Source organism: Limulus polyphemus, unplaced genomic scaffold (genome assembly GCF_000517525.1).
Source record: "Limulus polyphemus unplaced genomic scaffold, Limulus_polyphemus-2.1.2 Scaffold121, whole genome shotgun sequence".
NCBI lineage: Eukaryota > Metazoa > Arthropoda > Merostomata > Xiphosura > Limulidae > Limulus > Limulus polyphemus.
Window position 1 is genome coordinate 236,693 of NW_013665731.1, and position 15,969 is coordinate 252,661.

A 15,969-nucleotide genomic window follows, 5' to 3' on the forward strand; every position below is an offset into this window, starting at 1 on the left:
CATTTATTAATAAATGGCCAGATTAATTGATTATATTTGATTAATCAATTAGTACTGTGTTCCCCAAACTACACTACAAACACTAAATTTGGCAGTACAGCTTCCTTCAAGTTAGCAATTCAGAGGGAAAAAAATTGCCTTCCTACTAAAATTAGTAACCGTGGCAGATAGCCTTAGTAGTTTTGTCATGACAAAGACAGGGCATGCAAATTTGGTGAAAAGGTGAAAAGAGAACTGAGCCCAAGGCCATCCCTCCAAGTCACCAAAGCTGAATAAACTTAAATAGAGAAAATAAAACTCATAAGGATAAAATTGGACAGAGCCCAAACAGTCCATTATGTAGTTTGTGTTTAACAACAAGAAAAATATAATAGCAATATTTCTATTACTTGAGTAGTTGAAATAATTAAAGGTAGTTATATTCAGAAACTCAAATGTTAACATTTTTCTAAACTGAACATGTATTTCCAATAGATACTTACCATCTCTCACAAATACCTTTCTCGACTTATACTGCCCAATATATGCAAAAATTTATGCTCGCCACTAGCCTTGATACTCCCACCTACCCTCATGTGTATTCGCGCGAGACATCTGCTTGTTATCATGTAAATGATCATGTAGCAACCCTCCACCAATAGAGTGCAACACAACTCCTATTATCACTAGCACTCTCGTCCATGCAGCCCGAAATCACTTCGTGATTGGCAGTCTTACTGTTAAGACATGTTTTTGCTCATGTCTTCTGACTGAAAATTTCCTTAATTGATCAAGTTTCCTGTTGATTATTAGGCTGTGCATAACTTTTTTCTCCTTATTTTTTCGACTTTTAATAGTTTGAGAACAGAGGTGAAGAATTTTTTTTTTTTTCCTAACAGTCCATGTGTCATTTTAGGGGATTTGCTCAGGCCTCTTTCCCCATTTCCCAAATTACCAATCAGGTTTGTTATATTTTATCCTTATCTTCCACTTTCCATGATTCTACTCCTGCCCTTCTCACTGATGAGCCCTTGAGTCAGTATTTAGCGTTTTTTCCCTCTCCGGATATTTAGGTTCATACAAAACCGACACTGAAAGTGGGAAGGATGAGTGGGAACTGTGACAAGAGGTAAGTACCTATCGAAATATGTTTTCAGCTTAGGAAAATGTTAACTTCTGATACAATATCTTACCTCCTCTCACAAATAGCTAGAATCCCATAATGAGTTGGCAGAGGTCTGGAGAGAAGATCATTCCCCTTTAGAAAGCACTCAAAGGAAGACAATGGGGAGTGTGAATAAACAGTAGGCAACACTTCTGAGGCAGGTATACTCTACACTAACAAGAAATTATGTTGCAACAAAGGGCGAAAACAATAGAGGGACCTCCCCAGCTTAAATATGTGTGCACTTCCAACATGACCATCACCATATCTGCCAAGAACTGACATATGGGTGACGGTAGGACTGTGGACAACAAAGCAGGAGTGCATCTACAGTCCATCATCAGGCTTCATTGGGAATGTAGCATCCAGTCCACAGTAGGAGAAGGGTACCCAGTCCCACACATGAAACACAGGGATCCCCAGCATAGAGTGGCTAGGGCACATCAGACCATACATGTGAGATTGACCTCAACCAACACCACACAAACCATGATAGGAATATCAAGCCTGCAGTAGGAAAAGGGTCCTCTATCTTTCAATTTGGATTCAGGAACAGGTAGGGAAGATGAGCCTCCATACCAAGGATCTGCTTCATCATTTGCATACATATAACAGAACCAGCACCATATCTGCCAGGAACCAACATCCAGGAGATAGTAGGAAGGTGGACAGAAAAGTAGGTGCATCTCTAGGTCATCATCAGGCAGCATTGGGAATGTATGGTACAGTCTGTGGTAGGAGGAGGAGGGTACCTGGCCATATACACGTGAGGACTTATGTGGCTGGTTCAGCTCCAACCATCACCATATCTGCCAGAAACTGACATCCAGGTGGGCAGTAGGAAGGAGGCTGCCTCAGCCAGAAGGGTGAATGGCATGTTGGAGTGTCTGGAGGAGCTCTGCACCAAAGACAGTGTAATGGGTGACAACAATACCTTATTTTGAAAAGCAGGCCAATCCTGTGACCTACAATTCACAGACCATCTCAAATGGGCAATAATCCCAGTCAAGGATGAACATCGTTATGAAGCAAAATACCATGAGTCATACCTGTAAGTGGTCTTGCGGGCCATCCTATCTCAACGATGGGTGTATATGGCACACAGGTCTTACATTACAGATTTAAAAATAAGTATAGCAGGTCAGGCAACACTCACCATTGAGTGGGATACAAACTAAGTAACAAAGGCATCTACAAAGAAAAAATGAAGAAAAAGGAGGATTTACCCACTCAAAGAAAGATCTTGGAGCACAAACTGGTAATGGAAGGAAGACAAAACCCCACAGAAGAGGAAATGGCTAGGTGGTGAAGATAATGACCAGTAAAGGTATAGGGAGTGGTCAACATAACAGAGCTAATGATGTCTTCCAACAGATGACAGAAATGCACAGCCAGGGACATGGTAAGGTGACAAATTTGATGGGTAGATACACAAAAAAGATGAAAATCATCAGAAAATGGGGAAGAATAAGCTAGGCAATTCCAACCTGTAAGCATAATGGGAGAAATGTTATGGAACTGGGAAGGATTTCAATGAATAAATAATTGAGACCAGGAATCACAGAAGAAATCAGTGCATGCTATGACAGCAGAGAGCCCTGACCTGACAGAAAAGGCAATCAGAATTGGAATGGCCATAAAGGTGTGATATGGAAGGAAGGGAGATAGGTGTGAAGGTGGAATTACCATCTCCAGTGGCAGAAAGTTTGGGCAGAAAAGAACTATTGGTAAAAGGACCACATAGGAACCATGAAACAAGGTGCAGTGGACAACGAGAGTGAACACATCTGAACCATAACATATGCACAGGAAAGGAAAGATCATATATAGAACATGTCGACAAGGGTTCAAAATGAGGAAGGGTAAGGGCATGAAGGATGACATTGAAGTTCAAATCTGGGAGAGAGACAGAGCGAGGAGGGCAGGTTATGAGGAGGGAGTAGAACAAAAGGGACAGGACCAACGATTGAAAGACACGGGTATAACATGTACAACAAAACATGACTGACAAAGACGAGTGATAGCCCATGATGGAAGAGACCAAAATACCCCTGTCAAAGAGTGAGGATAGAAAGCAAGTGTTATGGGGAAGGGTAGGGCAGGATGGAGGATAACCACAATGTATGGACAAATGGCAGTGCATTTACCATTTTCTTTGGTACACTGCCACAGAGGAAGAACATACAGAATGGGAAATCAAGAACACCACACAATACAAAAGTCTGACTCTCTGGGCCAAGGACCAGACAAAAGCCACGAGTGAAGCCTGAGTGTGGGAATGGACAGATGGTGCACACTAGACTGGGGCTGACAAAGGAGGGTAGAGGAAAGAGGGAGAGGAGGCAACACCAAGTGCCCTTGGCTTGGTGTTGTACCAGACCACTGTCAAGTTGTCAGGATGCACCATCACCAACCGACTATGAAGACATGGGAAGAGATGAACAAAGGCCCAACAAACTTCGACAAGCCCTAAAATATTGAGAGAGTCTACTGCCTAGAAACCTCCCAAGCATCCAGATAAGCACCCCCAACCTAAAAAGAAAACCATCCATAAATAGGTGACATTCAAGACAAGGCAGAGGAAAAGGAACACCAATAGTGATGTTGCCTTGATCCATCCACCAGGCAAAATCAATCTGTAAGTAAGGAGGCAGGAAGAGAGGAGCATCCAAAGGATCCGTAACGATGCTCTATTGGTCTAACAAAACCCACTGGAGGCAACATATGTGGGCACAACCAAGAGAAGTCCACATTCCTAAAAAATGAGAGAACATCTCCCACAGTGGCAGAACAATGACATGAGATGCTGTGAACTAGGAGCTCTATAGCCCTCAATCAAAAGGGAGAAGGTTGGGCTCAACTGAGTAGGGAATTAACAACACCTCAAGATGAACTAGCTATTGCACAGAGATGAGGAAAGACTTCTTCACCAACCAACCAACCAAAGCCACTTCTCTGAAGAGAAACTGAGTATGAAGGGCAGAGTTGGCCTGTGAGGAAGCTAGAAGTAGCCAGTCATCCACATAATGATGGAACCGAAGGCCCTGGAAATAAAGAAGACAGGAAAAAATTGGATGACCTGAAAAAAAATGTATGGAGCTGAGGCAAGTCTGAATGGAAGAGCATAGAACTGACACACACCACTGATGAATAAATCAAAGACAATGATGAGATGCAGGGAGATGGAAATGTGTAGATATGCAATTGACACATCGACATTCGTCATCCACAGACCAGAAATGTAAACCCAATGAAGGGCAAGATAGGACTCCATGGTGAAACATGTTAGGACCAAGAAATGATTCAGATCTATGATAGAGTGCCAGTCCTCTGACTTTTTGGGGACAACAAATAGATGGAAATAAAAGCCCAGACAAGAGGGATTTCCCCATTTGATGACACACATATAAAGCAAGTCCTGAACTGCCTCTGAAAACTCTGTCTAGACCATCTGAAACTACCTTGAGAACCCAAGGATCCATGGCAAAGTCACTCTCAAGTGTGAGAAAAGCTGAGATCCCTGGGGCCCACAGGTCCTGAACCCACAACATAGTCACCAAGACTGCTGGTAACCTTGAAGACAGTGCCCCAAGGACTGACGGCAGACCTCAGAATACCTCAGAGACCAGAACCAGCAAGGGAGAGGAAGAAGAAGAGCAAGACATAGAAATAGGTAAAGAAGGGGTTTGGGATAAATGAGAAGCCAAGAAGGAAAGGGAGGTATGCAATTGGGCTGTCTCCACCCTGGACTCCAAAGAGTCGGGAATGCCCCCAAAAACCTCCTTGCATAGAAAATGTGCCATGCACAATTCATGAAAAGAGGAGGGCAACAAACAAACCTAAGACAAAAAATATCCCTACCCAAAAGATCACAAAAACAGATCAACCATGTTTGCAAAGCCAGGGTGGAAAAGGAGAGGTGTGCAAATGTTGGGGGATTGATGAATAGCCTCAGACAACAGGTGTAGGGAGGACAAGGAATGGAGAAGGGCAGACTGTGTGAAACGAATAAGGTCAACTGAGGTTGACAAAAGGAAACTGAAGTATTGAAGTCAGATCCCCAAAAAGGGACAAGTGACTCTAAATGCTGCAAGTCTAAAAAGTGAAAATCAAAATGATGATGTGTCAGAGCACAGTCATCCAGAGTACATGAGGGTTGAGGCATACTGATAACTGAATGCAAATGTTTCCCAAAACAACTTGCATGAACCTGAATATCCAGGGAGGGAGGAAACACTAAATACTGACTCAAGGGCTCATCAGTGAGAAGGGCAGGAGTAGAATCATGGAAAGTGGGAGATAAGGATAAAATATAACAAACCTGATTAGTAATTTGAGAAATGGGCATGGAGGCCTGGGCAAATCCCCCAAAATGACACGTGGACAGTTAAGAAAAAGTTTTTTTTCTCCACCTCAACATGCTCAAACCATTAAAAGTCAAAAAAATAAGAGAAAGAAAGTTATGCACAACGTAATAATCAACAGGAAACTTGATCAATTAAGGAAATTTTCAGTCAGAAAACATGAGCAAAAACATTTCTTAACAGTAAGACTGCCAATCAAGAAGTGATTTCGGGCTGCACGACAAGAGTGCTAGTAATGATAGAAGTTGTGCTGCACTCCTATTGGTGGAGGGTTGATGCATGATAATTTACATGACAGCATGCTGAAATCTCATGTGAATACATATGAGGGGAGGTGGAAGAATCAAGGCTAGTGATGAGTGAAAACTTGTGTATACAGAAGGCACTATAAGTCAAGAAAAGCTACTTGTGAGGAGAAGGCAAGATATCATAATGGAATTCAATTAGTTGATTATCTTCACAACAATCGATTTAATTTTAATTTCTATTTTTTGTTGGAATAATTGAAAATAGTAATAATGAGAAACACTAATTTCGATTAATTATTTAATTGTGATATCAATTAGTTTATGTGACACCAACTGATATAATCGCAGCTCAGAGTTAACTGATTAATCAATTACATCACCCCTCTCTAAGTTCAATAAACATACACATTTGAACATTCTTTACTTGACTGACTTAAACACAATTATAAGGAAACCATATCAAAATATGTAACATTACATCTGATTAACCCACTACTGTCCTTTACTCTTATCCTGCTATGTATTGAAATAGTGTTAACACTTAAATAACTAAACTTTATACTTTTAAGACACTTACCACCTAAGTAACAAACAAACATATCAATTCCAAATTGTCATTAAAACAGTGATCAGCATCTTAACATGAAAGTTTACCAATTATAGAAAAAATTATCAAACTGCACCTGCATTTGCTATACGTGATTAATAATTTTCTCAACTGACCTAACTTCTTGATAACAATATATATCACGGGCAATGGAAGGAGGTTTAAAAGCCATAAATTTAACCAAAATTCAGTCAGAATACAGGCCCACACAAGTCCATACAAATACAAGTTGCTCAATTTTGCTTCATTTTTGGTTTCACTTTCAGTTTTCCTTGAGGTAAATGGAAGAGAAGAAGGCTTAGTAACCCTTTGTGGTACTCGCTCTGGTGTAGAGGGCTCCACCTGTACGTTCTGCTGAGATGCATTTTCTGATTCGCTACTCTGAAACAACAAAAATTATAAAAACTGCTGTTTCATTTTTTCTCATTGTTTTGAGAAGCACAGCAGTATTAGCCCTTAAATTTACAAACTTGTTTTTATAGCATTCACTACTATTGCACTATACTGAAAATATTTTGTTTTTTGTCTAACAGAATATTTAGTGTGAAAAAGTGATCAAAATATTATATCAAATCACTCATGTTCTGTTTAAGATAATCAGAGAATGCCTGGTATGAATTAGTGGGATTAACTGCAATATTAATTGTATTTTTATATCTTTATGCTTTTTGTGTGACTGATAACAGACTGTTACAAACAAGTCATGGACCCACAAGCAATTTGATAAATAAATAGTTAAAAAAAAACTAGTTTAAAAACCCAATGGGTCCATAAAGATCCCATTGGTAATTGTACAGTTAATACTTGCACATCATATATTTATAAACATATTGGTAAAACAATATATCATTAAAATAAATAAATATAAAAAAAATTTTAAATGCAAAATCACCAAAACTCAACTATTCTAGAATTAGATATTTTAATACAAACGTCCAACAACATACCATAACTTGTGTGGCCTCTTCAGTATGTGCACCTGTTTCAGTAAGCCACTCTGTAGCTGACTTTAAAGAACCCACAGATGATGCCTGGATATCTTTTTGTACTGTATCTATAAATAAATAATTTATGTTTGCAAAAAAATATATCTTAGTTATATGTCTGAATTTATTTAAGTATAAAGTCTTGAGGTGAAGAATCTATTTCCAAAACAGTCACAGACTGAAAAAAAAAACCTGCTTATATTTCCATAAAAACTAAAAATTAGTAATTGCATCATTAGCACTGACACTTAAGTCACAATGTCTGAATTTATTTAAGTATAAAGTCTTGAGGTGAAGAATCTATTTCCAAAACAGTCACAGACTGAAAAAAAAAACCTGCTTATATTTCCATAAAAACTAAAAATTAGTAATTGCATCATTAGCACTGACACTTAAATCACAAGATCTTAACCAAGTATGAAACGGTATCTAGACCGTACGTATATTTTTTTTTATAAAACAAAACACAATTAAACCATCAGCACTAGTGATGGGCAATACACTGTTAGTTAGAATAACAGTCATTGTCTCATAGAAAATTTTCATTTATCACTGTGAAACAAATTATGAAAATTAACATCATCTTCACAGACAGTATAAAAATGTGTGAAATAATTGTAACAAGTTTACTTTTTAGCAATAGTTAAGCAAATAACTTTGTAAACTCAACCTACACCTGTTGTGATATCTTAAGGAATGTTTAAGTCAAAACAGTTATGTTTGTTCATTAAACAGTCCAACACCATTTATTTTTTTGTTAATGAAGGAAAAAGTGAGGGAAAAAAAGATTCTGTGAAAATTAAAAATAAATAAAAGTATATTACACACACACACATATATATATATATATATAATTACATAATCAAAACATACAAGTTTCCACCTGTGAAAGAATCAATGTAATTTAGGTTATATTAAAACTACAAAGACAATAAAAGAAAAAATAAATTTTGTTTTTCATTAGTAATTTACTTAATTGCAATTCTGGAAACATAATGATCTTAGGATGTTTAAATTGTGGCAAATTCTATGTTGATGAAACAGGTAAGTTAAGAATAACGATGTATTTACATAACTTCAATCTTAGATTTCCCACCAAAAGGCCCAATATAAATCCCAATAAACATTTTAAATTAATGTATTTTGAATAAATTTTCAATTCTTGTGGTATAAAACATAAAAGTTTAATTTTCAAAAAATGTTTCATAAATGTTTTGTTACCACTTTAAATAAACAGAGGCAAAGGGGTAAAAGTAACTGCAATTGAGTAAAGTTAGTTGAAATTATGTAACAGTAAAAACTATGACTAGGAATTACAAAAAGGAAAATAAAGTAAGGGGGTCTATTTTGTATTAAATTTGTAAATATTATGGAAATAAAGTGTGTTCCTATAATAACAGGAAAAAGCATAAAGTTTTAATCAAAGAAATAGAAAACAAGAAAAAGTATATTTGACAAGCATAAACTAACTTATTTTTTAGTACATTTTAATGTATTTAGTTTATATAAGGATTGTATTTTATGTTTGCACATTTTGAAAAATATCTAATTCAGGTTACTTACATTTAGTTGAAAAGTTGTGTTTGAACATTGTTATAATAGAATATCTGTAAAATTACATCCTGAAGAGTGACCTTTAAAGTCGTGAAACCTGTAGAATTAATGCTCAATTTGTTTACATATACTGTACATATGTACCTCCAGATTCTTTCTGTTTCCAGTTTTCTTTCACTTCAGTAAAAAAGCCCACCACCAGAAGGACCAGAAGGATGAACAGTATAGGAACACGTAGAAGACCAGCAACTGTTGCAAAGTGAAATATAACAGTCATCCACACACAGACAGACATCAGAGGAAGTATACGTTGAGCATAAGGTGTCCACCATATTACAACAAGAAGTATATATCCAATCACCAATGTCCATACCTAGATTTAATAGTTGAAACAAATCACACAAAACCTATATCCATACATCTACTTGTATTCTTACCTAATGAACATTTTGTATTCATTTTAATATAATATTTCAATAACAAAATTTAGTCTTGCAGTATGTAGATTACAGCTGGGCAATTAGCTCAACTAATCGATACAACAGATTACCTACAAGCATCAATTAGTTTCATATGAAATTATCAATTAATCAAAACTAAATTAACTCAATTAATGTCAAGAAAATCAAAATTTGTGTTTCCTGTTATTACTTTTTTATTATTCCCACTACCCAAGTAATCAAAATATTATCATTTCTCATTATCATTTTTGATTAATTCAAGATTGTTCAGCATAACTTATTCATATCACAACTCATGAAAATAATCCACAACTGAAATTAATGTTCCTGATTTCTACTATTTTCTATTAATCCAACTATACAAGTCTCTTGTGAAATAATCTATTAGCTGCGTGTAAGTGATTAATGCCTTCAACAATTAATTGGTTATCAACTTCCACTAACTGCCCAGCTCTAATGTACATTATTACTTGTTTAAATAGTCATCTTCCTGCAGTAAATGTACTTTTAAGCTTAAAACATGTTTCGAATGTTTTCAATATATCATATTAAAAATATTGTTCATACAATTGGAGTCATTACCAAATAAAGAGGGATATAAAGTATAGTTACCAGTAAGCCAGCATTACTGAAGAATTCCAAGACATTTGAAGCACTCTGAAAAAACACAACTATCCCTGCCCATAGATCAAAGGAAAAGGTTTCTGGAAGTAAGCCATAGATAAAATATAGCACAGGAAGGCCAATAGCAAGCCCAATGAATACTTGAATGTAGTTCAAAAGAAAATATCCAATGCCTTCAGATATATTATCTATGACCTTAAATGGACTAGCAATTAAACCAAAGGCAAGAGGAGTTCCATCATCATGAAGACCCTTGAGCCATCCTCTGAAAAGTAAAGTCAACTTCTGCTTGAATGGGTGTAGAACAGATCCAAACAACACAGCCCACAAGAGTGGCTCTAAGAAAGGCTCAAAAACAAAATATACTGCAACAGCAGCAGTAAAGGCAAAGGCAACAAAGAGAATTGCAGCTGTGTTGTAAAAAGCCTGCTTCAAAGCTTTTTCATGTCCTTCTGGAACAAAGTTAAGTACATCTAATGGAGACTTTATGTATTGTGTGCTTGCCATACTTTCAAGGTAAAATAGTCTCAATTCAGTGAACAGGTCTCTTTTTCTCGACTACAAACTTAACAGAAACATCTGAAAAGAGAAAATAACAGATCAGCATGATTAAATAAGTATATTGAAATATAAATCACTATTTAATATATATCAAATCTGCAAAAAGCTTGAAATCTTTAGTACTACATTAAGATTCTAGAAAATGTCCTAAATACAATTTATCATTAATAGAAAAAATATATATTGATTTTTGACATTTAAAACATACATTTTTGTCTAATTATACAAGGTGAGATTCTCTTAGCAAAACATAAAAACTTTTTTTATCTTAAATCTGAAAAATATTTACTTACACAAAACCTCCTGACAAGTGTTACAAAAGAATTGGTCATTATTTTACAGTAAGATTTAATTAGTCATGGAAATTATTTTTATATATAAACTACACTTTTATTATAACTTAATGTACTTTTCAATTCTGTTAAACATGAAGCATTCCTTAAGTTTCAGGTAAGTACCTACCTAAATACATTTGTAAAATTTTTTTCAAGAGAGATCAAACCTGTCTATTACATACTTAATACTTAATTTAGTCACTTAAAAAAGAAGATAGTGTATTATGATGTGCAGTCAGGTGGTAAATACAATGATACATGAAAATGTTGGACATAGGTCAATTACAACTGTATAAAGTTCAGTCGTGAATTGCTAAAGAACTTAAATAGGGCTTAAAAATAAAATTAATGTTGCCCTCACATCTCAGATATTAATCTTTTGGAGACCCAATCTACACTTGGCATAATATTTCCAATCTACTTCCTTCTGAAGTCATAAACAGACCACTCAGTGTGGTGTATCTGGGTTCAATAATGGTGTTTTTATATGAATATCAAAATGGTGTACCATAAGGTCAATCTTTACTAAATGCCTAGAACTCATGTCCAAAACTAGTTACTTTGTCAAAACTGTTTCATTACTTCATCCTTTAACAAATAGAACTCCAAAACTATGTGTAATATACAAAATACAGGTTTAAAATTCAACAGTGATTTTCTCTTACACTCTAGATTATGCCAGGGCCAATGAAAGTAAAGAGAAGATTCATAGCATTTATGTCACTAGTAATAGTTTACTCATGATATTCAAAAAGATGCAGGATCAACGGTTTGTTTGTTTGTTTCGAATTTTGCGCAAAGCTACACGAGGGCTATCTGCGCTAACTGTCCCTAATTTAGCAGCTAGTCATCACCACCCACTGCAAACTCTTGGGCTACTCTTTTACCAATGAATAGTGGGATTGATCATCACACTGTAATGCCCCCATGGGTGAAAGGGGCGAGCATGTTTGGTGGGATGGGGATTCGAACTCGGGACCCTCAGATTGCGATTAAAGTGCCCTAACCACCTGGCCATGCCAGGTCCACAGGATCAACAGAAAAAAGTAAGATAAGAAAAAACTCAGTAGCATAAGTAGTTCAGAAATTGAACATTCCTTCATCATATGTATATGATCCAATGCCCCCCCACCCCTGGCAACACCCATTGCAAGTTGTGACACCCAACTACTGTCATCTGCCCCTAATTCATGCACCAAAGAACTGCAGTTAATAAAGCCATTCTGCTACACTACAGGGTTGACAAATATCCAAATAAGAATACTTTTTAAGTAATATTTGAACCAACATTTGAATATTCATCTTTTTTTTAAGATATTATATTTTCAAGGATTTGCTCATGCTGTAAACATCCCAGACATCACCAGAGCCATAATTGGAGTGAGGTAAGTAGAACAGCCACCCAAGGCACAAATCGGAAGAAGCAGAAAATTGAACAAAATGGCTTGCCATTCACAAGGGTGCCTCAGATATGATGACCTGCCCTGGGTGCTAAATTTCTCAGTTACAGGTCTGGGCCTTCAATTCACAAAGGCAAAGCATAAGGAAATTTCACCAGGCAATATACTAAAGTTATAGCTAATGCATTTAAAAATAAAAATAAATAAACAGTTACTTAACACACTAAGGCAATAAATGAGAAAAATCTTAAATGGGAAAAAAAAATGTAGTGTCATTCAATAACACCAAGAGATTCCTTAAACATAAGCCATCCAGCAAGCTGTTCATATAAACTTAAGTATAAATACAGATACACACTAGATAGTCTATGTAAAATACCAGTACATGGTGAAAGACAATCTGTGAGATGAAAGACCACAAGTTGTTCAAAGTGTAGAAAATCTATATGAAATAAAGTGTGGCTGCAAATGTTGGTTATGCATCATATGCTGTACAAGAGACCACTGATACCAATTCAAGAACATTTTTCAGGTTAACTAAAAGTGTTGTCAGAACATGACAACTGATCACTTGTATGGAATGATAAAAAGGAGTGGAAATGTTTTCTATAAACTCCCAGTAACTTTGCTGTATAAAATGAGGCCAAACGTGAACAGGCAGCATCTTTCATCATTAGGTGCTCTTGTATGTAATTAAGGGTGGGAGACACACACAAACCTTATACAACTCTAACAACGTTTGGCATCATTCTGTTTGATATAAGGCACATCAGCACTAGAATAATGACATTTTGTTGTGAATTTCATAAAGTGATAAGAGCAAATAATTTTGAAATGCTCATTGAGCATGGGTATGGAGATAGGCAGTTGAACAAATTGACTGTATCAACTATGATAGGATGTTAGGAGCTAAGGCAGAGTTTATTTGCCACAAGAAGTGCCACAAGATTATTAAAACTGAGATTAGGTACTTAATATGATGATGATGGCAATGTTCTTACATGTTCTCTTCTGTTTTTATAAGAAAGGATGTTAGCAACAATTCTGTCCCCAAGTTTTATATGGGAAATACTGGAATTGACCTGAATCACGTTGATGCTACTACTTGTCCACTGATGATAGATAAAAACATTGAGATTAAAAACAGAGGAAACATCAGGATCAGATAATGTTTATCTCAGGATTTTAAAGGAGGTTAAAGTTCAGATGAGAAGCCTTTCTCATTTTTGGAGATCAACAGTCAGCGGTCAGGTTCCTAAGGATTATGAAGTTACCAAGTTTACTCCTATTTTTGTGGGGAAAATTCTAGTCTAAAAAAACAAGACTTGCAAAATAATGAATTTAAATATGATATCATAAAATAGAGCCAACATGGATTAACTGACAAGAAATTTTGCTTTATTAATGCATTAAAGTTTTCTAACAATTTTATTTGTTATCTGGATGATGAAATGGTGTAAACTTATGCATTAAGAAGATTTTTCATGAAGTGGGGGATGGGAAAATATGAGTTGCTTCAATTGTAGTGTAGTCAGGCAAAAGAAAGCAAGAGATTTTTATTAACAGAGTCCAGTCGAATTGGATTTTTGTTTCCAGAGCCTCTATTTTTTCTTATTTATATTAATGACATTGATATGGGCATAATTAGTATTTTGGCAACATTTGCTGATAATATTAAACTATCTGATATTCTAGCTGTATTGAGGATGTTGAGGTATTACAAAATGACTTGAAACAATTAATTAGTTGATCAAGTACTTGGCAAATAACTAAAGTAAATGCAAAGTAATGTATTTAGATTGTTTTGGATGACATGTTTAATACTGACAGGAACCCTCTCAATAATGTAACTACAGATAAAGAACTTGACACAATGGTAAACAAGTCAATAAGGCCAAAAAAGGCAGTGTGCTTAAGACTGTAGTAATGCTAATGTAATATGAATGTATTTATACAGTTATTGAGTACAAGTCAAAATGGCCTCACCTGGAGAATTGTATAAAATTTGGTTTTCTTAGCTAAGAAGGGACACTAAGTTTTTGGAAAAGGTTCAGAAGAGGGACACTAGGCTGATTCTGGAGATGGAAGTATTGTTTGTTTGTTTTGAATTTTGCACAAAGCTACACGAGGGCTATCTGTGTTAGCCATCCCTAATTTAGCAGTGTGAGACTAGAGGGAAGGCAGCTAGTCATCACCACCCACCGCCAGCTTTTGGGCTACTATTTTACCAATGAATAGTGGGATTAACTGTCACATTATAATGCCCCCACGGCTGAAAAGACCAGCATGTTTGACGTGGTGGGGCTTCAAACCCGCGACCCGCAGATTGCGAGTCAAGTGCCCTAACCACCTGGCCATGCCAGGCCAAGATGGAAGTATTGCCTTATAGGAATAGGTTAAGATATATTATTTTCTTTTGAATAAAAGAATGGTACAAGGTGATTGTATTGAAGATTACAAAATTATCCGGAGTATCAAAAAGATAAATGTCACTGATTTTTTTTTTGTGATGTATTCTAAAGGCATCTGATTAGAGGGAACAAGTTAAAATTTTGTAAAAGACAGTTTTATTTAACTAATAGGGTGATTAGCTTGAGGAATGAGTTGTCATTGGCAGTAATGGGACAAGCATTTTACATAAGTTTAAGTTCCTAAAACATAAAGAGTGGATTTAAAAGGCAGCCTTAAAGGACTAAATAGTTTTTTGTTGTCTATAGGCTATATTCTATATTGTATGTGTCAATACTTTAATATTATGATATAACATGGCACTGCACTCTAATATCTACTGAAAGTTTTAAGAATCTCCAAAAGATACTCTCTCATTACTTAAACCTATTCAATAACTAAAAATAAATCTTAGTAAGTAAATAAAAATTCACACACTTAAAATTCCAACAGAAAGGAGACAGTGCCACAGTATGTGCAGATGCTGATCTACACTACATAGGCAAAACACCAAAATTGTGAAAACAAGAGCTGTTGTATTAAAATTTAGCTTGGCTTATAAATAATGTGGTTACAAATATTGTAACAGATAAAAGGGAGAAAAATTGTGTTATAAAACTTATAATCTATACTACATATTACTACATTAAACTACTTGTAATAACATTATATTAATACTAACAGTAAGGTAACAGTAACACTGTCTAAGTGAGAGTAACAGTAACACAATGATGCACAAAATGTAAGCAAAACAAGTCAGAGCCCAAACGGTATGCAGAGTTTATTTCATATAGTTTAGGTTAACCTGATATTGGAGACTGTCTAACCTGCTATATAAATTATAAGTTACCTACAAATCTACTTAATGCCAAATGGGGTGTGACTTCTTCAGTCACTATACTACATACCGTATTTTTCGGAATATAAGATGCAACCTTTTTTTGAAAACAAAGTTTTGGGGAGGGGAAAAAGCTACAGTCGCATTTGAAAGATTTTTATTGAACAAACATTCAATTTGATACTTTAAAAATTAGTATATATTGTTCTAAACACAAGAGCTCAAAACATCAAAATAAGAAAATACCGTAAATCAAAAACAATTTACTGTTATTTAGTTTGGTTCAAAAAATACAAAATCTTCATTGCTTTCACTGTATTTTTTTTTATTATTTAGGGAGCTTTATAAATAGTTACATTTTTAACAGAAAAAAAAACTACTATTGTTATAAATAACACA

The 15,969-nt window shown here is 35.5% G+C and overlaps 1 protein-coding gene across 3 annotated transcripts in view; it reads right to left on the reverse strand.

The window, feature by feature from the left end:
- Window positions 1–15,969, reverse strand: part of LOC106472483 (transmembrane protein 245-like) — a 52,667-nt gene that overhangs the window by 35,733 nt on the left and 965 nt on the right. For all 3 annotated transcript variants that reach the window (XR_002613714.1, XR_002613716.1, XM_013933142.2), the window contains exons 2-5: window positions 9,977–10,567; window positions 9,048–9,276; window positions 7,311–7,417; window positions 6,480–6,744 (exon numbers count right to left, since the gene is read on the reverse strand). Coding sequence is in view for 1 of the 3 variants with exons in the window: in XM_013933142.2 (XP_013788596.1) it covers window positions 6,480–6,744; window positions 7,311–7,417; window positions 9,048–9,276; window positions 9,977–10,495 (1,120 nt within the window). In the remaining 2 variants the exon portion in view is untranslated. The remainder of the gene's footprint in view (window positions 1–6,479; window positions 6,745–7,310; window positions 7,418–9,047; window positions 9,277–9,976; window positions 10,568–15,969) is intronic.